Below are 24,467 nucleotides of genomic sequence, written 5' to 3'. Positions count from 1 at the left end.
AAAAAATTCTCCCGGGGGAGCATGCCCCCGGACCCCCCTAAAGGGGCTGTGTTTCCCTTGGGGCTAAGCCCCCCTTGTTCTTGAAACCTAGTGACGCCCCTGGTTTCCCCCATCCTTTTTTTTTTAAACTCTATGAAATTTTTCGTCTCCACCGCGGACAGGGAACTCTGGTTCCTCAAAAGCCATTCCTGCCTGTTTTAGATCCCTCCCTACTCCAACACACCTGATTCAATTGTTCATGATCGTTTCAGGCTTCAACAGAGCTTGCTGATGAGCAGATCATTTGCCTCGGGCAAGAGGCGGGGGATACCCTGACAACCATCCGCGCTCACATTCACATCTGGGGACAATTTAGTTTGTTCCATTAACATGCCATGCATGATTTTGGGATGTGGGAGAAAACCGGAATACCCAGGGAAAACCCACGCAGGAGCGGGGGGATGTAAACTCCGTACAGGAAGACCTGACCTGGGATCGAACCCTATACCTCTGCACTATGAGGCGGACGTGCGAACCAGTTGTCCACGGTGTCGCTCTTAGCAAAAGGACTCAACACAAAAAAGTCATTTTGAGGTTTGTTTAATCTCTTATTCATTCATGTATTTATTTATCAATCATCTTTCTTGTGAAAGAAAGAAAGAAAGAAACTTGTTCTGTTGCTGGAGTATGTCCCTCAAGATTTTTACCGCATAATTACTGATGCACCCTCATCATAAGTCTTTCCCTGGCTCAGAGACAAAGGATGGAATGCCACCTATGCTAAGACAATTGTGCTTGTTTCTTTGGTTTGAAACTAAACCAGCTGAGATGTCTTCAGGTTATTAAGTGTACTTGTGCTTGTCACCCCGTGTGTCCTGTTTCGAGTGTGCTTTTTGTTCTTTATTTATTTATTTTTAAGTTTTTAATTTAATTTGTCTTCTACAGTCAACTTACTCGTTTGAAATACAGTTATAAAGTGTAAAGTTCGACTATGTAGACAACACAGCCCACTTTTATTTGACACATCACTTTTACGGTACCTGACATCTCTGTAACTTGCATCTGTGTTTGTGTGTGTTAATGACACGTTCAGACTTATGCCTGGTACACACGTAAGGTGTTTCCAAATCTTTCACTATTTTTTGTCAGGGACAGACATCACACATAAAGATATAAAATTGGGCATTAAACAGCTTTGATTGAATTGTGCTAATCATAATGCTGTATGGTAAGTATTCCTAACTTTTTTACTGGCCCTGTTACATTCGTACAAGCGAGGTAGTGAGCGAGAGACTTTGGTCTGAATTCTTGCCAATTTAGCAAAGTTTTCGCAATATCAAGTGACTTTTTCAACCCCTTCAGCAACCGTTTTTCCAAAAACCAGACCGGGGGTCGGCAACCTGCAGCTCTGGAGTCGCATGTGGCTCTTTAGCACTGCCCTCGTGGCTCCTCTGTAGCTTTTTCAAAAATGTTTGGAAAAGGAAAAAGATGGGGGAGGGAGTTATATTTTTTCTTATGGTTTCTGTTGGAGGACAAACATGATACAAACATTGTTAACATTTTCCCATGCTGTAAAAATGTGTATAATAAATGTTACATTTCAACATTTCTGTCAATGAAGATTTGCATCATAGCTTGTGACACACGTTTCTATTTGCAGGATGGAATGCTAGGCACGTGGCTGTTGTTTAAAAAAAATGGCGTTTTATGTACAATTAACCAAGGGTACTGGCAAAGAATGGGAATCAAGAGGGCCGAGAGAAGCATTTTGAAACGGTACATGTGAGCTACGATCGTTAACACGCTGCAAAAGTGCGTCCCATGCCTCGTTCATCTTAGCGGCGTTATGGCTGTTGCTCATTATGGTATGCGTGGGTGTGCGGTGACGGGTCAATGGCGGGACGTTGGTTGTCGATAAAAGGTTGGGCACCCCTATACTCTCCAGATGCACTGCAGGGGGAAAAAAAAGTTTTCATCATGAAAGCTCATCGTGTATTTGAGGCCAATTTAGTCATTTTGATCATAGGCTAAAATAGCGAATACAGCATGTGTTGCCTTTTAATTTTTTGTGGCTCTAGACATTATTTGGTTTTTGGTTTTTTTGGTCCAATATGGCTCTTTCAACATTTTGGGTTGCCGACCCCTGAACTAGACGAACAAATGACAACAGTGATCCGAAACATCAGCAACATTCTTATTTTCTGCACAGTGTAGGGAAGAGGGCCAAGAAGATTTGACCTGTCCATACGCCAAACTACAGTTTCATATTTTGTAGGTCTTGGGTGTGTTAAAAGTCGTCACTGTGTCAATTTATTCATCACTGTCAATAATATTCTTCCAAATTAACGATAGTACTTGGAATCCTGGGAAGGAACAGCTAATATGAGTTAGACACATAGCAATATATTGAAACGAGACGATATGCTATCTCTAAGTACATTAAAAATCATAGAGACAAAGTTGAGTTTAGAATAGTGGCTCGGCCCTCGGCAAGCGTTCCAGTTTCTCATGCGGCTCCTTTGCAAAATGATTTGCCCACCCCTGATTTTGTGTCTTCATCACCCAGGGTGCATGTTTCTGGAGTACCCAGAAGAAACACAAGCAAGCGCGAGGAGAAGATGCAAACCCCACACAGGAAGGCTGAATTATGGATACGAACCAATGACCTCTGACCTGTGAGGCTGATGTGCAAACTTGTTGGCATGCCACCATTACAGACTAATTACTAAAATATTCCTCATTAGTACAGGACACATTTTCCCAGTGGCTCACTCTGGCCCAAAACCTGTTTGTCAAAGACAGAACAGTACTAATTAAGTTTTTTTTCTTTTCGTTTTTTTTTTTCAATCGCTAATTAAATTTTAATTGTCTGACTTGATTTGACATGTTATGTGACCTTGCATCACTTACAACCCAACATGTAAAAGGGATTGTCATAACTTTTGACAGTATCAAACATCGCGACTCCAAAGGTAAGCTTTACATCCTACTTTCCAAATTTCATGTCATTCTTTCAACATTTACTGCGTTCATGTTTCACGGGCCTAAATGAAAATGAAATGCTAATGTGGTTTTTTTTTGTTGTTGTGTGTGTTCGAAATCTAAAGTATATTTCAATATTATTCAGATGGAATTTGCTCTTCACTCGTTGTTCCTCCTTTGCGGGATCAGTGGACTCTTGACTGGAGTCGTAAGTCAAAATCTCACCTCGCCGACTTAAATCAATATAGATTTACAATGGTGTCTGACATACGGGTATCTTCATTTTTTCCAATGTTCAGTTTTATTTTAACCACGTGCTTTTCTTCTTCAGTGGGCTTTCCCTTCAAAAAAATCCAACGGTTGGTAGCTGTGACTCAGTCATACTTTTTTACTTCCAAGTTCATTGACACCACAGTTGATTGTCTTTTTTTTACCTGAAAACACATCACTAATTCCGGAACAACTGTGCTGCAGACCTTTTCTGTCCTAAAGGCTGGACTCTGTTGGACTGCAACTGTTACGTTTATGAGGATGAACCAAGGACCTTTGCAGATGCAGAGGTATGGAAGAAAATAGCTCACTCCTTATTAAAGCAGTGATCTGACTTATAATTGAACATTTTGGCCTCCAAGAGCCAAAATATCTTGCCAACTGCCTGGCATACCTGAAAAACTGAAATATACGTGTTGACCCCTCCCCTCCAGGCTGTCTGCAACATTCTTGGTGGGAATCTGGTGTCCATCCACAGTGACCTGGAAAATGCCGTCGTTCAGCAACTGATTCTCGCTGGTACCAATGATGATGACGAGGCCTGGATTGGACTTCATGATACAATTTTGGTAAAGCAGCAGAAATATTTTTAAGTAATACCTGTCACTTGTATTTCAGTACTTTCGCCAGAGAAAAGAAACGTGTGCTCAACCTTGTCACCAGCTTACGGGCCGGAGGCGTACAGTTGATAGTATTCAGCATTCCATAGTTCGGACTTCATGAGGGGAAAACACAGTGGAACACATCATCTATCTTGACATTTGTGAAATGTGCACAGAGAGGACCTTGAAGTAGTTCAACTTGGTGAATTAATCCATTTTTCTTTCAGGAAAAATTGAACATTTAACACTCCAACCATAATTTCATCACCTATTGCTCCACGCTCCTACCTCGAACTCCGGCTTGGCTCAGTTTCATCATGAGACTGTATGATTCGAATAATGTTCAAGCACAATCTATATTAGATTCCGGTGTGACAAACAACCAGCAGATGCAAATGCAAGCAATTGTTATCGTCAAGAATCATTTCTTGAAAAGTCACTTGGTCTTCCAGGAAGATGATTTCATATGGACTGATGGCACCGTTGAGGATTTCCTTAACTTTGGTCCTGGGCAACCCAATGCACTTAATGGCAACTGTGTAGCAATGGATGAAACGAGTAAGTGAAATCAGTGATTGAAGTTTGATAAGAACACAATGATGTACAGTAATACGTAAACGGTTGCTTCTTACAGATGGACAGTGGGAATCTGCGCTCTGTACAGATGACGATGAATATGTTTGCATCAAGGAAGCGCACCGTGTCTTCCACTAATCGCTCATCTTACTTCAGTCACAATGAAGTTCCATCAACACAATGATGACTCAATGACAGAATATCATACTTTCATGGTGTCTTTGTATTCATGGGTTGACTATCAATTTTCCTTTTCTTCCCGATTCCACAATTGTTCCTGACAACAAATTTGTCATGTCAAAGAGCATCTCTCCAGTAAATGAAGGAATCTGTCTGCATGAAAATATTCGTTGGTCTTTTTTTTCTTTTTTTTAACGTGCTCCTTTTCAAACTTACTGTTGCATAAAACTTAAAATTTCAAAATCACCATCATAACGATTGAACAACAATGCATGGTCATAGATGACTACAATGCAAACCACTATTAAAGTGATTTCTGTTCCAAAATTGATTAAAACGCGATGTTCACATTCATGGCCAAAAAACGCAAACGTGGCCATCGCTTGTGGTACAACAATGCAAAAGACAAAAGAGAAATTAAAATAAAAAATATGGAAAAACAGCACACCCTGAACTAGTTGTCAGCCAATCGCGGGGCACACATACTCAAACAACCGTTCGTGCTCACAGTCACTCAACTCAGCTCAACTCAACTGTATTTATAGAGCACTTTAAAACAACCGCCTGTATACAAAGTGCTGTATGTCGAACAAATATCATATATACAGCAATAAACAATAAAACAATAAATTAATAATGAAGACAGTGCAGTAGAAAGCACAAAAACAGTAAAACTAAGATCCAGCCTGAGTCATGCTCAAAAGCCAAAGAATACAAATGAGTTTTGAGATGAGTTTTAAAGACGGGCAGCGACACATCCAGGGACAAACTGGAGTGATCAATTAACCTACTACGTGTGTTTTTGGGTCGTGGAAGGAAATCGGAGTCCCCGGAGAAAACCCACAGGGAGAACATGCAAACTCCACACAGGAAGGACCGAGCTGGAATCGAACCTTGGACCTCTGAACTGTGAAGCAGATGTGCTAAACCAGATGACCACTGTGCTGCCTAGAGTCATTATCAAAAAAAAAAAAAAAAAGATAATATAAATAGAATTGAAATGCCATGTGCAACTCAGAGTGTATATACCATGGGACCCCAACCCTTTTTGTGTCATACACCAGTTGACACAACTCCACTACCCGCAACCATTTTTTTTGTCATCGCTTTTCATCGCAATGGTCTGACAACAAAGATAATTATACAGTACTCAAACATTTTATGAAAATGTTTTTTTCATTCCTTTCAAACAATTTTATTCAATAGTACAACAAATGTAGGACAAGATGCAAACAGAATACTATTTAAGATACGATACTACATAGGACGTTAGCGTCATTGCTCCTTGCCACATCGCGCTGGAGAGATCACGAGGGGAGGAACTTTCTCTTGTCAGAATCACCTCATCTTCGGATCTCATGGCTGCCCATCAGCTGCGCGTTTTGGTTGTTTCGTCAATTTGTGACAATTACTGTCTGCGTACTGCTTCTTCCATTTACTGGCAGATTCGATTTATTTCAAATTGCAAACCAATGTTAGAATGGGGACTCCAATTAGCTGGAGTTGCACACATTTCCGCCAAGTCCGATGGCGTAGATATGCTCACAGCTCGCTGCTGGTCACGTAATATTACAAATCTCGAACCCGTACTGGGCTTTATTAACCTATTTTCAAAGTTCGAAAATGGAACACAAAAAATAATTAAAGCACTGTTGCTAAAAAAAAAGAAAAAAAAACATGCCCACAAAGGGAACTCCAGAGACTGACATTAAAAAAACATATCCACCATCCATCTTCTGTAGCTGTTTTCCTCATTCAGGTCTCAGGTGAGCTGGAGTGTATCCCAGTTGACTTTGGGGTGGCCATGAGCCAATAGTAGGGCCTACTGTGCTTTATATAGACAGGTAACTATTGAAACTAACATTCTCACCCATGGAAAATGGAGTCTTCACTAAACCTACAACTTAACAAAATGCAGTCTTTGAAAGCGAGGTACTATTTTACAACCCTATCTGATACGCTAAAATGTAGATGAGAACACTTCAGTTCATTCGCCTCCCATTTTGCAGTAATGCTTTAAAACTGGCATCCGATGACCACGAACGTATGACTATTGTGCATAATCAAGGAATCAAGGAAATGTTATTGTCATGTACACAGCAAAAAACATTGTTTACTATGCAATGACATTCTTTTGCTTGCTTGTTTCCCTAATGAAAAGTATAGCAATCTAAATTAGAAAGAAAAAAAAAGACTACACTGCATTTAAACAGTTGCATCTGTGGAACCACTAATTATTTAAGATTCTTATGGCTTGTGGAAAACAATCGTGAGCTGCATTGTATGTGACCTGACGCTGCAGTAGCCTCTCCCAGAGGGGAGTAATGTAAACACAGAATTTTGAGGGTGTATCCGGTCCTTAATAAATGAAAAACTGGGTACTCCTGTTGTAAAATGTTGCACAGAGAGAAGCAAGATGCACGGCAGATGTCCTGTGCAGTTTTCATTACACATGGCGCACGTTCCTCTTCTACTCTGTGTAATTTCCAAACAGAAACAAAATAATTTAAATTATATACTACAGTAACGAGTAACTACCACGCTTGGGGAGTAACGGGAAATATCTCCCGGCATTTCGGATTCAGAATACAAAAAAATGTAACTGCGGTCCGGTACAGTCACTGAAAAAAAACCCATAGAATCATCACCACAGAATTATGTTGCAATCTTGTCATCATGATTCGCAGCACACTTACTTATTTCACATTGAAATCACGCTATTTTAAATCGCATTGAATCGCATTCGTAACAGGAGATGACATTGAACAGTACTACTGGGACAGTGACAACATTTTGCAACACTCTGTAAATGATGATCATTAGACAGATCATTAGACAGACACAAGTCAAGTTTATGACTGGATGTATTGGTACAGTCCTATGTTGGAAGGCAAATCAATTTAGTCGAAATACTTTGAGGACCGGAGCCGCTATATGACTCTCGCTGCCCACAAGATGTCACCGGTGTGGTCTATTTTAAAAGGCTTTTACTCTTTTTTCCACATAAATAGAGCCGAGTAGTGATGTTGTGAGACCTGTCGAAGCTTCGAAGAGTGTATTGAGTAAAGAATGGTACGTTTCCGGAATATTTATATCAAGGCTTACTTCATTTAATGGAGGAGTTGAAAATGATTACGAAGAATTGCTGGCTCTTGTACCACGTGACCGATTTGGGAAATGCTTCAGATTGTTAAACTGACTCGTCTGCCCATCAGGCAGTAGCTCCGTTCAAAATACGTGTGTGTGTGTGTGTGTGTGTGTGTGTGTGCGTGTGTATGTGCGTGTGTATGTGTGTGTGTGTGTGTGTGTGTGTGTGTGTGTGTGTGTGTGTGTGTGTGTGTGTGTGTGTGTGTGTTAAAACAGACGTCAAAATCATCTGCATCAAGCATGACACACCGTGTGGTGAAGAAACAGCTGGCTGTAATTATACGCATGGCCAGCAGGTGGTTTCGTGTGCACATCACATCAAATCAAGAAATTAATCCTTGCTTCAGCAAATGGCTGGAATGGTGCAAAGCCTCTTTGGGTTTCACCTTGCTATCACTATGGCAAACGTCTCAAAAGCTTCACAAGGCTTTGTCAGCCCTTCTCACGAAAAGACTCACCGCACTCCTACCTGCCATCACAAACACATGCATCCCACGACCATTGTGGGAAGGAAAAACAAAATTGCTGCGCAGTTAATTATCTCAGCCTGCAACAGTGGTTTTATTACCACACATAGAAAAACACTACAAATACCATAAAAAGCTCTGCTTCAGGGTAAGCCCCAGGCCAAAACAACACAGAAAACATAGCGAAAACAAACTCAAAGCCACAAACTAAACCTGATCTTAAAGAAAATGAAACCAGCACATAGTTATTAAACCGGACTTCTTAAACTAACAACAGAACTGTTGTGATTGTGACAAAGTTGATTGTTTGGTTCCTTAACACTTAAATAATGTTAAGATCTATCCTATTTGACTTCTTTTCTTAAGCATTTTCTGTAGGTACATGTAAATTGTCGATGGAGGGAGGCCCCATATAAAATCTCGCCTAGTGCCCCACATCCTGAACACAGGCCCAACCTGTGTTCAGGTTGTTCACTAGAATTACAGATATTTATTTCGAAGATGTGCACCAAATTGAGGCAGGAGATAATGAACGCAACCAGAGTCAGAGTTTATTTTTTGCAAAAGGGGAGACATTCGCTTTCAGCGCACCAAAGTCATCCAGCGTCCTGTGACCCTTCTGCTCCTTTTATAAGCATAAGAGAGGTGGTGCGAGAATGGGGTGGTTGAATGGGCCAATGTCTGAGTTTGTGGGCGTAGTGCAACTCAAAGAAGTTGACAGCAAGCAATGTGTTTTTATATGATAACGTACAATTCCATCAGCTAATCTGCCGACCACCAATCGCTCGTGTGACCCTCCTTACCTCTAATAGCAGCGTGCCAGCCAGTTGGAGAATAATCATGCTAATTACATTTATTATTATGCATTCAGTGAATTGATTTTTAAATTGATTCAGAGGGCTTCATGCCACTGTTGTCATATTTCTGAATGAAATATGAAGACATCCACACAAATGCCCAATAGGCTCAGAATCTGTTTGCCTGTGCCCCCATTGAATTTCTCAAAATTCTGATGGAAAGGAAAAATATCACACAAGAGGAAAACACAGCTGGGTTGTTCTCAAGTCACCAACCATCTCCACTGTCTTACACACACCGAACTGAGAAACCAATACATAAATGAAATGAAATGAAATGAAATGTATTTATAGAGCACTTTAAAAACAATCTCAGCTGGAACAAAAAGGCAAGGTGGAACATCACACAAAATCTCAAGGGGTTGTTCAAAAGAAATAAAATAAAAGCATATTTTCATTCCAAAATGTTCTTTGATGTCTACTTTTACAAATTGACATCATATACAAGATAATTTTCATGACTCACCGTGAATCAAAGAGCATGGAGGGCACCAAGATACTGACACCTGTTACCCTATTGTAGCGTCACCAAAGGATCACGAAGGCATTCGTTTGTGAACTCCATTTATTGATGACAACACAAGCTATTGCATGGCCACAGGGGGAAAAAAATCTCGGTAAGTCATGAAGCGCACACAACAGTTTCACTTGCTTGACTGGTTCCAACCATGACGAGCACGTGCTTGTATATAGCAGTACTTAAGGTTGGGCAACAGTTTGTCACACGATCATATCTCTCTTCTACTTCTCTTTCTACAGTCTCTTCAAGATAACACCACACTGGATTTGGCATCTTAGATTGCTAAACAGCAGAATTGTTCACGAGTGAAGAAAATAAATTGTTTATGATGACAGTATGTTTAACAGTCAATGCATGTTTAACAGCAAGGCTCAAAATAAGTGGTTTCGCATTGTAGTCTGTGTGACAAAATTAGCATTTTGTGCTTCATTAAAAGACATTGAAGAGCAAAACTGAGAATCAACTTCTGAGACGTCCTAAAAAGCTTCACTGGGCTGGTTCACTCACCAGCACGCACAGAGGGTAGTCCGATTTAGTTTGTTCCATTAACCTGCCATGCATGTTTTTGGAATGTGGGAGAAAACTGGAGTACCCGGAGAAAACCCACGCAGGTGCGGGGGTGGGGGGGGGGGGGTAAACTCGTCACAGAAAGGCCGGGGCTGGGATTGAACCCTACACCTCTGCACTGTGAGGTGGACGTACTCACCAGTTGTCCACGTTGTCGCTCTTAGCGAAAGGACTCAACACAAAAAGTCATTTTGAGCCTTGTTTTATCTTTTATTCATTCATGTATTTATTTATCAATCATCTTTCTTGTGAAAGAAAGAAAGAAAGAAACTTGTTCTGTTGCTGGAGTATGTCCCTCAAGATTTTTACCGCATAATTACTGATGCACCCTCATCATAAGTCTTTCCCTGGCTCAGAGACAAAGGATGGAATGCCACCTATGCTAAGACAATTGTGCTTGTTTCTTTGGTATGAAACTAAACCAGCTGAGATGTCTTCAGATTATTAAGTGTACTTGTGCTTGTCACCCTGTGTGTCCTGTTTCAAGTGTGCTTTTTGTTCTTTATTTATTGATTTATTTATTTATTTATTTATTTTTAAGTTTTTAATTTAATTTGTCTTCTACAGTCAATTTATTCGTTTTAAATGTAAAGTTCGACTATGTAGACAACACAGCCACACATTACATTTTTATTTGACACATCAATTTTACAGTACCTGACATCACCGTAACAAAAATACTTGTTTTTGTAATTATGCCCTTATGTCCCCTTGCATCTGTGTTTGTGTGTGGTAATGACACGTTCAGACTTATGCCTGGTACACATGTAAGGTGTTTCCAAATCTTTCACTATTTTTTGTCAGGGACAGTAATCACACATCAAGATATCAAATCAGGTATTTAACAGCTTTTATTGAATTGTACTAATCATAATCTTCTTTTCCTTTCCGCTTTTCCCTTCAGGGGTCGCCACAGCGAATCAGTTGCCTCCATCTAACCCTGTTTTGTGCATCCTCTTCTCTCAAACCAGCTACCTTTATGTCCTCTTTCACTCCATCCATAAACCTCCTCTTTGGTCTTCCTCTCGGCCTCCTGCCTGGCAGTTCAAGACTCAGTATCCTTCTCCCAATATATTCACTCTCTCTCCTCTGGACATGTCCAAACCATCTCAATCTGGCCTCTCTGACTTTCTCTCCAAAACCTCTAACATGAGTTGTTCCTTTGATGTTCCTGATCCTATCCAACCTGGTCCCAAAGAGAACCTCAACGTCTTCATCTCGACTACCTCCAGCTCTGCCTCCTGACTTTTCTTCAGTGGCACTGTCTCCAGTCCTAACAGCATGGCTGGTCTCACCACAGTGACATACACCTTTTCATTCATCTTGGCTGAAACGCTTCTGTCGCACATCACACCTGGCACTTTTCTCCACCCATTCCAGCCTGCCTGTACACGCCTCTTCACCACTTTTCCACACTATTCATTGCCCTGGACAGTTGACCCTAAGTATACAAAATCCTCCACCTTCTTTATCTCTTCTCCCTGTAACCTCACTCTTGTATTTGGGTCCCCTTCATTCACACACATGTACTCCGTCTTGCTGTGACTGACTATTCCTCTCTTTTCCAGGGCAAACCTCCACCTCTGTCGTTTCTTCTCCACCTGTTCCCTGCTCTCACTACAGATCACAATGTCATCAGCAAACATCATAAACCAGGGAGATTCCTGTCAAACCTCGTCTGTCAGCCTGTCCATCACCATCGCAAATAAGAAGGGGCTCAGAGCTGACCCTGGTGAAGTCTCACCTCCACCTTGAATTCCTCCGTCACACCGACAGCACACCTCACCACTGTCTTACAGTCATCATACATGTCCTGCACCGCTCTAACGTACTTCTCTGTCACCCCAGACTTCCTCATAAAATACCACAGTTCTTCTCTGGGCACCCTGTCATACGCTTTCTCCAGATCTACAAAGACGCAATGCAGTTCCCTCTGACCTTCTCTGTACTTCTCTATCAACATCTTTGAAGCAAATACTGCATCTGTCGTACTCTTTTTTGGCATGAATCCATACTGCTGCTCACAAATGCTCGCTTCTGCTCTTAGTCTAGCTTCAACTACTCTTTCCCATAGTTTCATTGGATGGCTCATCAACTTTACTCCTCTATAGTTACTACAACTCTGCACATCTCCCTTGTTCTTAAAAATGGGCACCAGCACACTTCTCTGCCATTCCTCAGGCATCTTCTCACCGTCTAAGATCTTGTGGAACAACCCAGTCAGAAACGCCACTGCCACCTCTCCTAGACACTTCCATACCTCCACTGGTAAATCATCAGGTCCGAGTGCCTTTCCACTCTTCATCCTCTTCAATGCCCTCCTCACTTCATCCTTGCTAATCTTCACTACTTCCTGGTCCACAACAGTCACCTCTTCTACTCTTTGTTCTTTCTCATTTTCCTCATTCATCAACTCTTCAAAGTCCTCTTTCCATCTTCCCATCACACTACAGATACCTCTCAATACATTTCCGTCTCTATCTTTAATCACCCAAATCTGCTGCACATCCTGACCATCTCTGTCTCTCTGTCTCACCAACCTGTATAGATCAGTCTCTCCCTCCTTGCTGTCCAGCCTAGCATACAAGCCATCGTAGGCCTCTTGTTTGGCCTACGCCACCTCGACTTTCACCGACCCCTGAACTAGACTAACAAATGACCACAGTGATCCAAAACATCAGCAACATTCTTATTTTCTACACAGTGTAGGGAAGAGGGCCAAGACGATTTGACCTGATAAAACCCTTTAACGCCGAACATGTCTGCGGCGGCACATGTCGCCGCCGATACCTTCCAGTTGAATGGCTTCGGTGTTAAAGGGTTAATACGCCAAGCTACAGTTTCATATTCTGTACGTCTTGGGTACATTAAAAGTCGTGACTGTATAAATTTATTCATCACTCTCAATAATATTCTTCCAAATTAATAGTATTTGGAGTCCTGGGTAGGAACAGCTAATATGAGTTGGACACATAGCAATACTCTATATCGAAACGAGATGATATGCTTTCTCAAAGTACATTAAAAATCTTAGAGACAAAGCTGAGGTTAGCATGTTGGCTGGGCACTTGGCAAGCGTTCCAGTTTCTCATGCGGCTCCTTTGCAAAATGATTTGCCCACCCCTGATTTTGAGTCTTCATCACCCAGGGTGCATGTTTTTGGAGTGTGGAAGGAAACCGGTATACCCAGAGGAAACACAAGCACAAGGAGAAGATGCAAACCCCACACAGGAATGCTGAATTATGGATACGAACCAACAACCTCTGACCTGTGATGTAAGAAGAGACTAATTACTAAAATATTCCTCATTAGTCTAGGAGACAGTTTCCCAGTGGCTCACTCTGGCCCAGAACCTGTTTGTCAAAGACAGAACCGTACTAATGAAGTTTTTTTTTCTTTTCATTTTTTTCAATCACTAATTAAGTTCGAATTGTCTGACTTGATTTGACATGTCACTTGACCTTGCATAACTGACAGCCCAACATATAAAAGGGATTGTCATAACTCTCGACAGTGTCAAACATCGCGACTCCAAAGGTAAGCTTTACATCCTACTTTCCAAATTTCAATTTCATGTCATTCTTTCAACATTTACTGCGTTCATGTTTCACGGGCCTAAATGAAAATGAAATGCTAATGTGGTTTTTTTTTGTTGTTGTGTGTGTTCGAAATCTAAAGTATATTTCAATATTATACAGATGGCATTTGCTCTTCACTCGTTGTTCCTCCTTTGCGGGATCAGTGGACTCTTGACTGGAGTCGTAAGTCAAAATCTCACCCCACCGACTTAAATCAATATAGATTTACAATGGTGTCTGACATACGGGTGTCTTCATTTGTTCCAATGTTCAGTTTTATTTAAACCACGTGCTTTTCTTCTTCAGTGGGCTTTCCCTTCAAAAAAATCCAATGGTTGGTAGCTGTGACTCAGTCATACGTTTTTAGTTCCAAGTTCATGGACACCACAGTTGATTTTCTCTTTTTTACCTGAAAACACATCAATAATTCCGGAACAACTGTGCTGCAGACCTTGTCTGTCCTAAAGGCTGGACTCTGTTGGACTGCAACTGTTACGTTTACGAGGATGAACCAAGGACCTTTGCAGATGCAGAGGTATGGAAGAAAATAGCTCACTCCTTGTACAAGCAGTGAACTATCTGTCTTACAATTGAACATTTTGGCCACCCAGAGCCAAAATATCTTGCTAACTGCCTGGCATACCTGGAACACTGAAATCTATGTGTTTACCCCTCCTCCCAGGCTGTCTGCAACATTCTTGGTGGGAATCTGGTGTCCATCCACAGTGACCTGGAAAATGCCGTCGTTCAGCAACTGATTCTCGCTGGTACCAATGATGATGACGAGGCCTGGATTGGACTTCATGATACAATTTTGGTAAAGCAGCAGAAATATTTTTAAGTAATACCTGTCACTTGTATTTCAGTAATTTTGCCATAGAAAAGGAACGTGTGCTCAACCTTGTCACCAGTTTATGGGCTGGAGGCGTATAGTTGAGAGTATTCAGCATTCCATTGTTCGGAATTCATGAGGGGAAAACACAGTGAAACACATCATCTATCTTGACATTTGTGAAATGTGCACAGAGAGGATCTTGTAGTCGTTCAACTTGGTGAATGAATCCATTTTTCTTTCAGGAAAAATTGTCCAGTACATTTAACACTCCAACCATCATTTCATCACCTTTTGCTCCACGCTCCTACCTCGAACTCCAGCTTGGCTCAGTTTCATAATGAGACTGCATGATTCTAACAATGTTCAAGCACAATCAATATTAGATTCTGTTGTGACAAAACAAACAGCAGATGCAAATGCAAGCAGTTGTGATCGTCAAGTGTCATTTATTGAAAAGTCACTTGGTCTTCCAGGATGGTGATTACATATGGACTGATGGCACCGTTGAGGATTTCCGTAACTTTGGTTCTGGGCAACCCAATGCACTTAATGGCAACTGTGTAGCAATGGATGAAACGAGTAAGTGAAATCAGTGATTGAAGTTTGATAAGAACACAATGATGTACAGTAATACGTAAACGGTTGCTTCTTACAGATGGACAGTGGGAATCTGCGCTCTGTACAGATGACGATGAATATGTTTGCATCAAGGAAGCGCACCGTGTCTTCCACTAATCGCTCATCTTACTTCAGTCACAATGAAGTTCCATCAACACAATGATGACTCAATGACAGAATATCATACTTTCGTGGTGTCTTTGTATTCTTGGGTTTACGATCAATTTTCCTTTTCTTCCCTATTCCACAATTGTTCCTGACAACCAATTTGTCACATCAAAGAGCACCTCTCCAGTCAATGAAGGAATCTGTCTGCATCAAAATATTTGTTGGTCTTTTTTTTTTCTTTTTTCTTTTTTTAAAACATGCTCCTTTTCAAACTTACAGAGCCCATTGCTTAAAACTTAAAATTTCCAAATCATCATCATAAAGATAGAACAACAATGCATGGTCATAGATGACTACAATGCAAACCATTAAAATTTAAAATGATGTCTGTTCCAAAATTGATAAAAATGTGACGTTGGTATTCATGGCCAAGAAACACAAACGTGGCCATCGCTTGTGGTTCAACAATGCAAAAGACAAAAGCGGAATTAAAATTAAAACATGGACAAATAGCACACCCTGAACTTGTTGCCAACCAATTGCGGGGCACATATACTCAAAGAACCGTTCACTCTCACTCAACTCAACTGCATTTACAGAGCACTTTAAAACAACCACTGCTGTATACAAAGTGCTGTACGTGGAGCAAATATCATATATACAATAATAAACAATAAAACAATGAATTAATCATGAATACAGCAGAAAGCACAAAACAGTCAAACTAAGATCAAGTCTGAGTCATGCTGAGCCAAAGAATACAAATGAGTTTTGAGACAAGTTTTAAAGATGGGCAGCGACACATCCAGGGACAATCTGGAGTGATCAATTAACCGACCATGTCTGTTTTTTGGACCGTGGGAGGAACTGGAGTACCCGGAGAAAACCCACAGGGAGAACATGCAAACTCCACACAGGAAGGACAGGACCTCTGAACTATGAAGCAGATGTGCTAACCAGCTGCCTCGAGTCATGATAAAAAAAAAAAAAAAAAAATCATAGATAATACAAATAGAATTGAAATGCCATGTGCAACTCCGAGTTTATAAACTTTATACCATCGGTCCCCAACCTTTTTTGTGTCACACACCAGTTGATACAACTACAGTACCGGCAACCATTTATTTTTTCATCGCTGTTCATCGCAATGGCCCATCGCAATGGTCTGACAACAAAGATAATTATGCAGTCGTTAAGCATTTGCACCACTGACCATAAAGATTCTACAATATAACATACACAAAATAATTGCTCCACAAAATTAAAAAGTATTACAATTGTGGAATATGAATTAAGCAGCAAAATCGAACCCTCATGATCTCTCAAGGATCTCACATTTTGCCACTTGCTGTCAACCGCAAATGACATTTCAGTGCCTCAGGGCTCATCTTGCGAATGTCACACGACCAAGCCGAGAAAACAGGTAAGTCATGATTGGCCATTACCTGAGCCCTTGAGAATGTGATATCATTTTCAGTCAAAGCACAAATGACAAACGGGAAATCCCCTGAGACAGATAAAAACTGGTGGATTTGAGTTTTTTTTTATTTTATTTTATTTTTTCTCAGTTCACTTTCCACATACCTAATAGTCATCAAAATGCTGTGTTTAGACTTGTGGGGCCATATAGAAGATATTATTCGAAAGAACATTTTTGACTTGACTTCCCCTAAAAATAAATAATCATAATAATACATGTAATAAAATCTCCTTGTTGCCTGACAGGGCTAATGAGGGGGGAGGCAATAATGGCTCTCATAGCTCATCCTTTTTCTAGGAATCAAAAATAAAGTACTCCATTTTTGATTGCACATGACTGAACGGTGGTAAAATGGCATAATGTTCCCCTTTTTTCCTCGAAAATAATCAAACGGCATGTTAGTTTCCTGCATTTTAATCGTGCAACCGATGCATACAGTCTATTCAAATTGAGTACTTTGTAAATCCAAATATATTTTTCTTTTCTGTCTCCGAACATGCTCCTGGTGCTCTCTTCAAAACAGAAGAGATGCAGGTGGAGGAGAGTGACCAAAACAGTGAAAACGTGGGCAACTACCAAGATTGGTTAAATCCATCAAAAAAAAAACTTCAAGTGTATCGTGAGTTATGCGAACATTAAATACATGCACTTTAACAAATGCAACCAGATATCAATAAGGGTTCCCATTAAATCGGGTTACTGTGTAAAACACTGGTACAGGGCATGAAAAGGTTTCTTTTAAGGTTTATTTGGGTTTGCACGTTATACATAATTATTAATTATTCACAGCATTTTACGATAATTCCGATGTCAGAAAAACATGTCTCATTTTTGTCCAACAGTTGTTGAAAGAATAGCATGGAGGTCACTTTCTTCTTTTCTGCCTTTGTAACTCAAACGCTGGTAATTCGACAATGAGGTCAATCCCAGCTCTGACTTAGAACGCACCAAGATGCCAGAGAAATCCCCCACGCACAGGAATGGAGTCCCAAAAATACAAGCATTGTTTCAAAAAATAGTTCATTAAAAAAAACTAAACAAAAACAAATGACTATGCTTGAGATGGTTTACCAAAGAGGGGAATGATCAGGCCAAGGCAGCCACACTGCCTCCTTAAACCCTCTGGTGAGTGAAAACAAGCCCCCTTAAAAGGCACTGCACACTTGAGACAGAATAAATCAATGCACTGATATGATTACATTCAATTCAGTGTTTGAACACCACACCAATCGTTCCAAATGGGTCAAACAACTCAAAATCACTTGAGTTGGGTCAAATACTGTCGTTCAAATACATCACGTTCACAACGGCGTCTCCCTTCAGGGCTCGAAGTGACAGCATCATAGGCTTTGGCAAAGCTTGCTGATGAGCTGATCATTTGAATCGGATGTGCTTAGAGGCTGGAGACATCAGAAAAGAGGCTGGATCGGGGCTCTCGAGGACCAGAATTGGGCACCCCTGGTATAGTAACATGAGCAGGGCCAGTAAAGGGCCGGATCAAATTTGTTATCAATAACAACCGGGCAGAAGAAAAATTTGATTGTCAACCCCAAAATGCAAAGATCCCACTCCTTGTTGAGTCCAAATTCTGTTCATATGAAGTCATTTATCCTGAGAGTCACATTGAATGAGTCATGTAAAGATGCCATCATCTGTGTTTTTGCTGACTTATGAATTGAATTTAGTTTTGTGATCTCTTCTGACTTTATTTCTTCGCAGTCTGCTCATTATCTCTTCATCTTTGACAGTCAGCTACGTCCAGCCACTTGGGCCGTGTCCATGTTTACCTCTCATTCTTGTCACTTTTTAACTTGTTTTCAACTGCAACCCTGGACTATTGCGCAAGTGACACTGGACAGCGCAGGTGTCAAAGTCAAGGCCCGGGGGCCAGATCTGGCCCGACACATCATTTTATGTGGCCCGCTGTTGTGAACAGACAAGTGTGCTCTAAATTATTTCCTGTTTTGCTTTGAAGGACCTGTTTCAACTTCCGGTTTGTCCGTGATATATGCTGTGTGTGTTATACTTAACTAATTCTAATAAAAGCAGAAGAGACGTGTCACGCATATTTTTTCCTCCATTTATCCAGCCACCTTGAGGGGTGACACGCGGGTATACTGCATAAGTAAGCCGCTGACAACACCCGCAAAAGCAATTCATGTATCAACATCCATGATCCTTGTTAAAGTCTGTAACGAAATGTCAAATTGTGATTGTGTGATCCATAACATTGACATTTTGCTATCATATTGTTCCCCTGTTTATGCTCACTTGAACAATTATCGAACAATTAGCTGTTTTTAAGATTCATTACAAGGAAGTAGTGAAAGGTTCAACTAAGGTTGAAGTGACAGCCGAAACTGTAGGATAAGTAAGACTTTTTCTTGTCACCAAAGGAGACCATTGTCTGGAAAAAAAAAAAAGAAACGTTAAACCTAATTGAACAAACAGATAGTTGAAGTAATAATACTCTGAGATGATTCCGTAAACATTCGTTCGGTTTCACTGTCGGAATGTCCTTCCGTGGGAAGACGTAACTCCAAAGTGGCCCGCGACAAAAATGAGTTTGACACCCCTTGCTGTACAGCAAGCAAGAATGGGGGAGGAAAAAAATCCACCTCCAAAGCTTCAAAAATCTCTTTCCTCAGTTCGCAAACACTTATACCTGATTATTTTTCCATCACTCTTGTTTTAAAAATCGTTTTGAATAAAGTAAGAGCGCTGTATGTTTGCACTTCATTTTCATAGTCATTCCACTAGTTCCCCAAATCTTAACAACTAGCTCTGGTAGAACTAAAATGCCATAAAATGCAGTCGACTAAAAATGACAACAAGTTAGATTAACACAAAAGTTTAAAACATTTTAGTCGACGGAATTTACAAGGAATGAAACGCAATTAAAAAGTTGCAGTAAAATGTATTCAGGGAACAGCGCACAGCTGAAAAGCACCTACTGAAAACATACTGTCAAACTGGATTTCTCTGAATACTTAACACATCATCAGTACAACATTGTCTTCATTAAATCACAGGGTGTAGGGGCGGAGGCACCATTTTATGACACTATAAATTCCTGAGTGTCATCAACAAACTGCAATTACTGCTTCTTTTGACAATAACCTCCTTTGAGTTTCTGCAGGCACTCAGGAACTTTACCTTCCCACTGATGACACACCCATGACATAAACCCCCCCATATGCTCAAACACAAAAGTGTGTGACGCTAACACCTACAGTAAACACAATTATACTCGCTTAATTGGCATGCAACCTATCCAGATGAATGAGCTTCTTTCACTCCGTACATCTGAGCACGAAAAACCTCAATTTGAAAATTTGAAAACAAAAACAACAGAAAATGAAAAAAAATAATAAAACCACGAGCACTTGTGTCATTTCAATCATCATGACATATTTTTAAGTTATCGAAAAAAAAAAAACATTTCAGTAACAATAACATCGCCTGAAAACATCATGGTACATTTGCAACCACAAAGGTATTGTATGTGTAACTGTCCATTTTACATTCAAATTATTTGACCAGAAATCATTAAAAATAATAATAATAATAAATCCCTGCTGAAATAACGCAAGTGTGCTCTCTCTCAGCATAAAGAGCACCAGAAAACAGAAACCTCATTTAATGTACCAATTTTCCCTGCTATGAGTCTCACCATAGCATCCCACCTATTTATTTCCTTCTATTCATTCTGAGCAAATGTTGCCCTTTCTCTGTTACTGTGCTGCACCGGTCCCTGGCGAGGTCACTTGTTTCGTTTGTGGAGTTTGTTGTGCCTATCACAGTCATAATCGGTCCACGTGGTTTACACAGCGACAGGTTCATTCAGTCACACGTGAAATGTGTCCATATGTCCGTCCTTCTCTTTCTCCCAGGCAGAAATGTAGCAAATTTGATTGCAGCGACTTACTTTGGTCCAAAACCAGTATGGCAGGGGTGTCAAACTCATTTCTGTCGCGGGCCACTTTGGAGCTACGTCTTCCCTCGGAGGGCCGTTATGACAGTGAAGCCAAATAAATGTTTAATCATCTCATCGTGTTCATACTTGTACACAATAAATTGATGCATTACTAGTTTTGAGAGCAGTCAACTATTATAGTTTGTTCGGTTACCGTTCAAGTGAGTGCAAACAGGGTAACAAAATTATTGCAAAATCTCAGCATTATTTATTCATGTCTAACAATTTGACATTTTGGTACAGATTTTAGCAAGGATCATGGAAGTCGACATGCATGATTTGGTTTGACGGGCCACATAAAATGATGTGGTGGGCCGGATCTAGCCCCCGGACCTTGAGTTTGGTAACTGTGCTTATGGCAAAGGCGGAAGTGTGGCACATGCTGTTGTACAGGGTGACCCAAAAAGATGCGTACCCATATTTTATTCGATAAAAAAATCCATTTTTTAACGAATGTCTTTTCTGTTGCAGGACGTGAAAGGTGAACCTATGGATGATCGTTTTCAGCTATAGTTGCCCCAAAAATGTCTTGGACAAATCAGCAGAAGACATTCTCCCTGGAGATCTATTTTGCGACAAAATCATACCAGAGTGTACAGATTCAGTTTCGAAAACGTTTCCATTGTCGCAACTTTCCACCAAAATCAACGATTGTTAGTTGGGTTACGAAGTTCAGAGAGCATGGGACTGTAGTGAACTTATGTTCTAAAGCCACAGGGGGAACTTATTCAGGCAGGAAAAAGAGTGCAAGGACAGAAGAAAACATTGCTGCAGTGAGGGGTTCTGTGGGGTTTCCTCAAAGACAATGTATACCAGGGAAATCCACAAACAAAAAAAAAAAAAAAAAAAAAAAATTTCATGGGTACGCATCTTTTTGGGTCACCCTGTACTTCATTATTGGTTACATCCTTCACTTGAATTCCTTTTTCTTGACATGATCGCGTGTCATGGAAGTCAGCATAATCTGCATTTTCAACATTCCTAGACTGTCAACAGAGCATATATAAAGCGGCTCATCATCTTTCTCTGCATCAGGCATCACAACTGCAAAGGTGAGTTTTACACAACAACTTTTCATAACTCTTTGGAAACTCATTGCAACGTTCACGGCATTTTTTTTGCTTCAGCTGGTCGGTTGTAAATGTAACCCAGACATATGTTCTTTAAAATATTTTGTATATGCTTCTTTCATTGCAGATGACGTTTGCTCTTCGCTTGTTGTTCCTCCTTTATGGGATCTGCGGACTCATTTCTGGATTTGTAAGTCAATATCTCACTCATTGACTGTAATTCACATACTACAATGTTTCCTGTATTAATATTTTTGTCTGTCACTGTTCTGCAGTCGGATTTTGACAATGTGCTTTTCTCCTTCACAGTGGTCTTACCCTATGAGTTATTTGAAAAGTTGGTAGCTTTGACTCTTTACTTTTTTTTTTCAAATGAACATTGCTTTTCCAAGTTGTGTCAGCATTGCCACCTGTTTTAATTAAACTTATCATGTTTTCTTCTTGAAACAACCATTGTGCTGCAGATAATGACTGTCCAAAAGGGTGGACTCAGTTGGACTGTCATTGTTACATCTTTGAAGATGAAGCAAGGACCTTTGCAGATGCAGAGGTATGCAAAGAAATACTCATAATGTAGTTCCCAACGAGTTTAGCGCTATAATAATCAGTTATTCATCTGCCTTTGGTTTTAGAGTCAAAATATCTTGCCAACTGGCTGACAGAGCAAAATAAGTGAAATTCACTTTTATTGCGGAGTGTTTTTTTTATTTTGGTTTGTTTTTTTTTCCATCAGGCCGTCTGCAACATTCTGAGTGGGAATCTGGTCTCCATCCACAATGACTTGGAAAATGCACTTGTTCTTGAACTGATTCGAGCCGGTGGTGATGACAGCCAAGGCTGGATTGGATTACATGACGCGATTGAGGTGAAACATTGACCGACAGAAATATTTTTGATTAAATCCTGTCTCTTGTATTTCAGGAAAAGTACTTTTGCCACATTGAAAATAAACGTGTCCTCCAGACTCCATCTTGTCACCAGCTTGTAGGAAGGAGGTGGAGAGTATGGTATACTTCATAAGAAGAGAATATACCATAGCTGTTGACAATTGTCAAATATTCACCGGGGAGGACTTGAGTTCACCTTTGTTACCCAACTGAGTTTTCTTTAAGGATAAATTCTTGAACATTGCAGTCCCCTGACCTTACTCTCCAACCCCCTGCCCCAAAATCTATTGTGACAGCAAACATCAGTTTTGCCATTTGTGTGACCAACGAACAGCAGATGTGCATCCAAACTCGTCGTTGTCTTCATGTGACCGATTCAAAAGGGACCTTTTTCTTCCAGGATGGTGACTACATATGGACTGATGGCTCAGACCAGAATTTCCCTAATTTCGATACAACAAATTCACAGCCTGATAGCTCTGTTGGTGACTGTGTGGTTATTGCTGAGGATGGTAAGTGAAATCAGTCATCAAAATTGTTCAGAACATAGTACTCTGATGCTTACACATTTTTTTTCTAAAAGATGGACTTTGGGACACCGACGCCTGCACAGACACCAACGTATATGTTTGCATCAAGGACGTGCACCGCACCCACCACTAACCACTCATCTTACCGTGCTGTCTTCTATCACAATGGAGTTTGCTAATCATGATGACTCACTGAGACAGCATCAAACCTTTGCGGTGTCTTTATTTGTTGATGGGTTGACTACAAATTTCTCTTTTTCTCACAACACTCACCTGTGATTGACAACACATTGGCAATGTCAAAGAGCATCTCTCTGTTCAATAAAGGAATCTATCTGCATCAAAACATGTTTGTCCTTTTTATCCCTGTTACGCTCCATTAGAAATTTGGTAAGACTGTCGCTTCGAAATGTTCATTCATTCATCCATGTTCGAATCCGCTTATCCTCACGAGGGTCGCGGTTGCCAACCAATAGCAGGGCACAAATAGACAAACAACCATTCGCGCTCACAATCATACCGAGGGACAATTTAGAGTGCTCAATCAACCTGCCATGTGTTGGTGACTGTGTGGTTATTGCTGAGGATGGTAAGTGAAATCAGTCATCAAAATTGTTCAGAACATAGTACTCTGATGCTTACACATTTTTTTTCTAAAAGATGGACTTTGGGACACCGACGCCTGCACAGACACCAACGTATATGTTTGCATCAAGGACGTGCACCGCACCCACCACTAACCACTCATCTTACCGTGCTGTCTTCTATCACAATGGAGTTTGCTAATCATGATGACTCACTGAGACAGCATCAAACCTTTGCGGTGTCTTTATTTGTTGATGGGTTGACTACAAATTTCTCTTTTTCTCACAACACTCACCTGTGATTGACAACACATTGGCAATGTCAAAGAGCATCTCTCTGTTCAATAAAGGAATCTATCTGCATCAAAACATGTTTGTCCTTTTTATCCCTGTTACGCTCCATTAGAAATTTGGTAAGACTGTCGCTTCGAAATGTTCATTCATTCATCCATGTTCGAATCCGCTTATCCTCACGAGGGTCGCGGTTGCCAACCAATAGCAGGGCACAAATAGACAAACAACCATTCGCGCTCACAATCATACCGAGGGACAATTTAGAGTGCTCAATCAACCTGCCATGCATGTTTTTGGAATGTCGGAAGAAACCGGAGTACCTCGAGAAAACTGCTTGTAATGAAATTAATTTCATTCAT

The 24,467-nt window shown here is 40.6% G+C and overlaps 3 protein-coding genes and 1 long non-coding RNA gene across 5 annotated transcripts in view; all 4 read left to right on the top strand.

Annotated features, from left to right (window-relative positions):
* The window catches only part of LOC109507559 (lithostathine-1-alpha), a 14,521-nt gene extending 9,773 nt beyond the window's left edge, over positions 1-4,748 (top strand). Inside the window, exons 1-7 of one of the 2 annotated variants that reach the window (XM_019857069.1) lie at positions 2,915-2,951; positions 3,107-3,169; positions 3,293-3,320; positions 3,436-3,521; positions 3,666-3,800; positions 4,286-4,387; positions 4,464-4,748. In XM_019857069.1, coding sequence (XP_019712628.1) covers positions 3,107-3,169; positions 3,293-3,320; positions 3,436-3,521; positions 3,666-3,800; positions 4,286-4,387; positions 4,464-4,547 — 498 coding nt within the window. In that variant the 5' untranslated portion in view covers positions 2,915-2,951 and the 3' untranslated portion in view covers positions 4,548-4,748. Of the gene's footprint in view, positions 1-2,914; positions 2,952-3,106; positions 3,170-3,292; positions 3,321-3,435; positions 3,522-3,665; positions 3,801-4,285; positions 4,388-4,463 lie in introns of those variants that run through there. The other variant, XM_019857067.1, reaches the window with a different exon arrangement.
* An 8,871-nt stretch (positions 4,749-13,619) lies between these two features.
* Positions 13,620-15,497, top strand: LOC109507561 (lithostathine-1-alpha-like). The gene is made up of 7 exons (XM_019857072.1): positions 13,620-13,685; positions 13,847-13,909; positions 14,033-14,060; positions 14,176-14,261; positions 14,409-14,543; positions 15,035-15,136; positions 15,213-15,497. The coding sequence occupies exons 2-7, from the start codon at positions 13,847-13,849 to the stop codon at positions 15,294-15,296; spliced, it is 498 nt and encodes a 165-aa protein (XP_019712631.1). The 5' UTR covers positions 13,620-13,685; the 3' UTR covers positions 15,297-15,497.
* A 6,251-nt stretch (positions 15,498-21,748) lies between these two features.
* LOC109507560 (galactose-specific lectin nattectin-like) lies at positions 21,749-23,570 on the top strand. Its single transcript, XM_019857070.1, has 7 exons — positions 21,749-21,795; positions 21,941-22,003; positions 22,123-22,150; positions 22,278-22,363; positions 22,547-22,678; positions 23,101-23,212; positions 23,284-23,570. Exons 2-7 carry the CDS (start codon positions 21,941-21,943, stop codon positions 23,361-23,363), a joined length of 501 nt encoding a protein of 166 aa, XP_019712629.1. The 5' UTR covers positions 21,749-21,795; the 3' UTR covers positions 23,364-23,570.
* Positions 23,571-23,780: 210 nt separating this feature from the next.
* Positions 23,781-24,177, top strand: LOC109507542 (uncharacterized). Its single transcript, XR_002166482.1, has 2 exons — positions 23,781-23,819; positions 23,891-24,177. It is a non-coding gene; the product is annotated as an uncharacterized LOC109507542 (long non-coding RNA).
* Positions 24,178-24,467: the final 290 nt, after the last annotated feature.

This window comes from Hippocampus comes, unplaced genomic scaffold, assembly GCF_001891065.2.
Source record: "Hippocampus comes isolate QL1 unplaced genomic scaffold, H_comes_QL1_v1.1 scaffold186, whole genome shotgun sequence".
NCBI classification, from domain to species: domain Eukaryota; kingdom Metazoa; phylum Chordata; class Actinopteri; order Syngnathiformes; family Syngnathidae; genus Hippocampus; species Hippocampus comes.
Note: the sequence above shows the minus strand (reverse complement) of the source record. Positions and strands in the feature narration are given on the sequence as shown.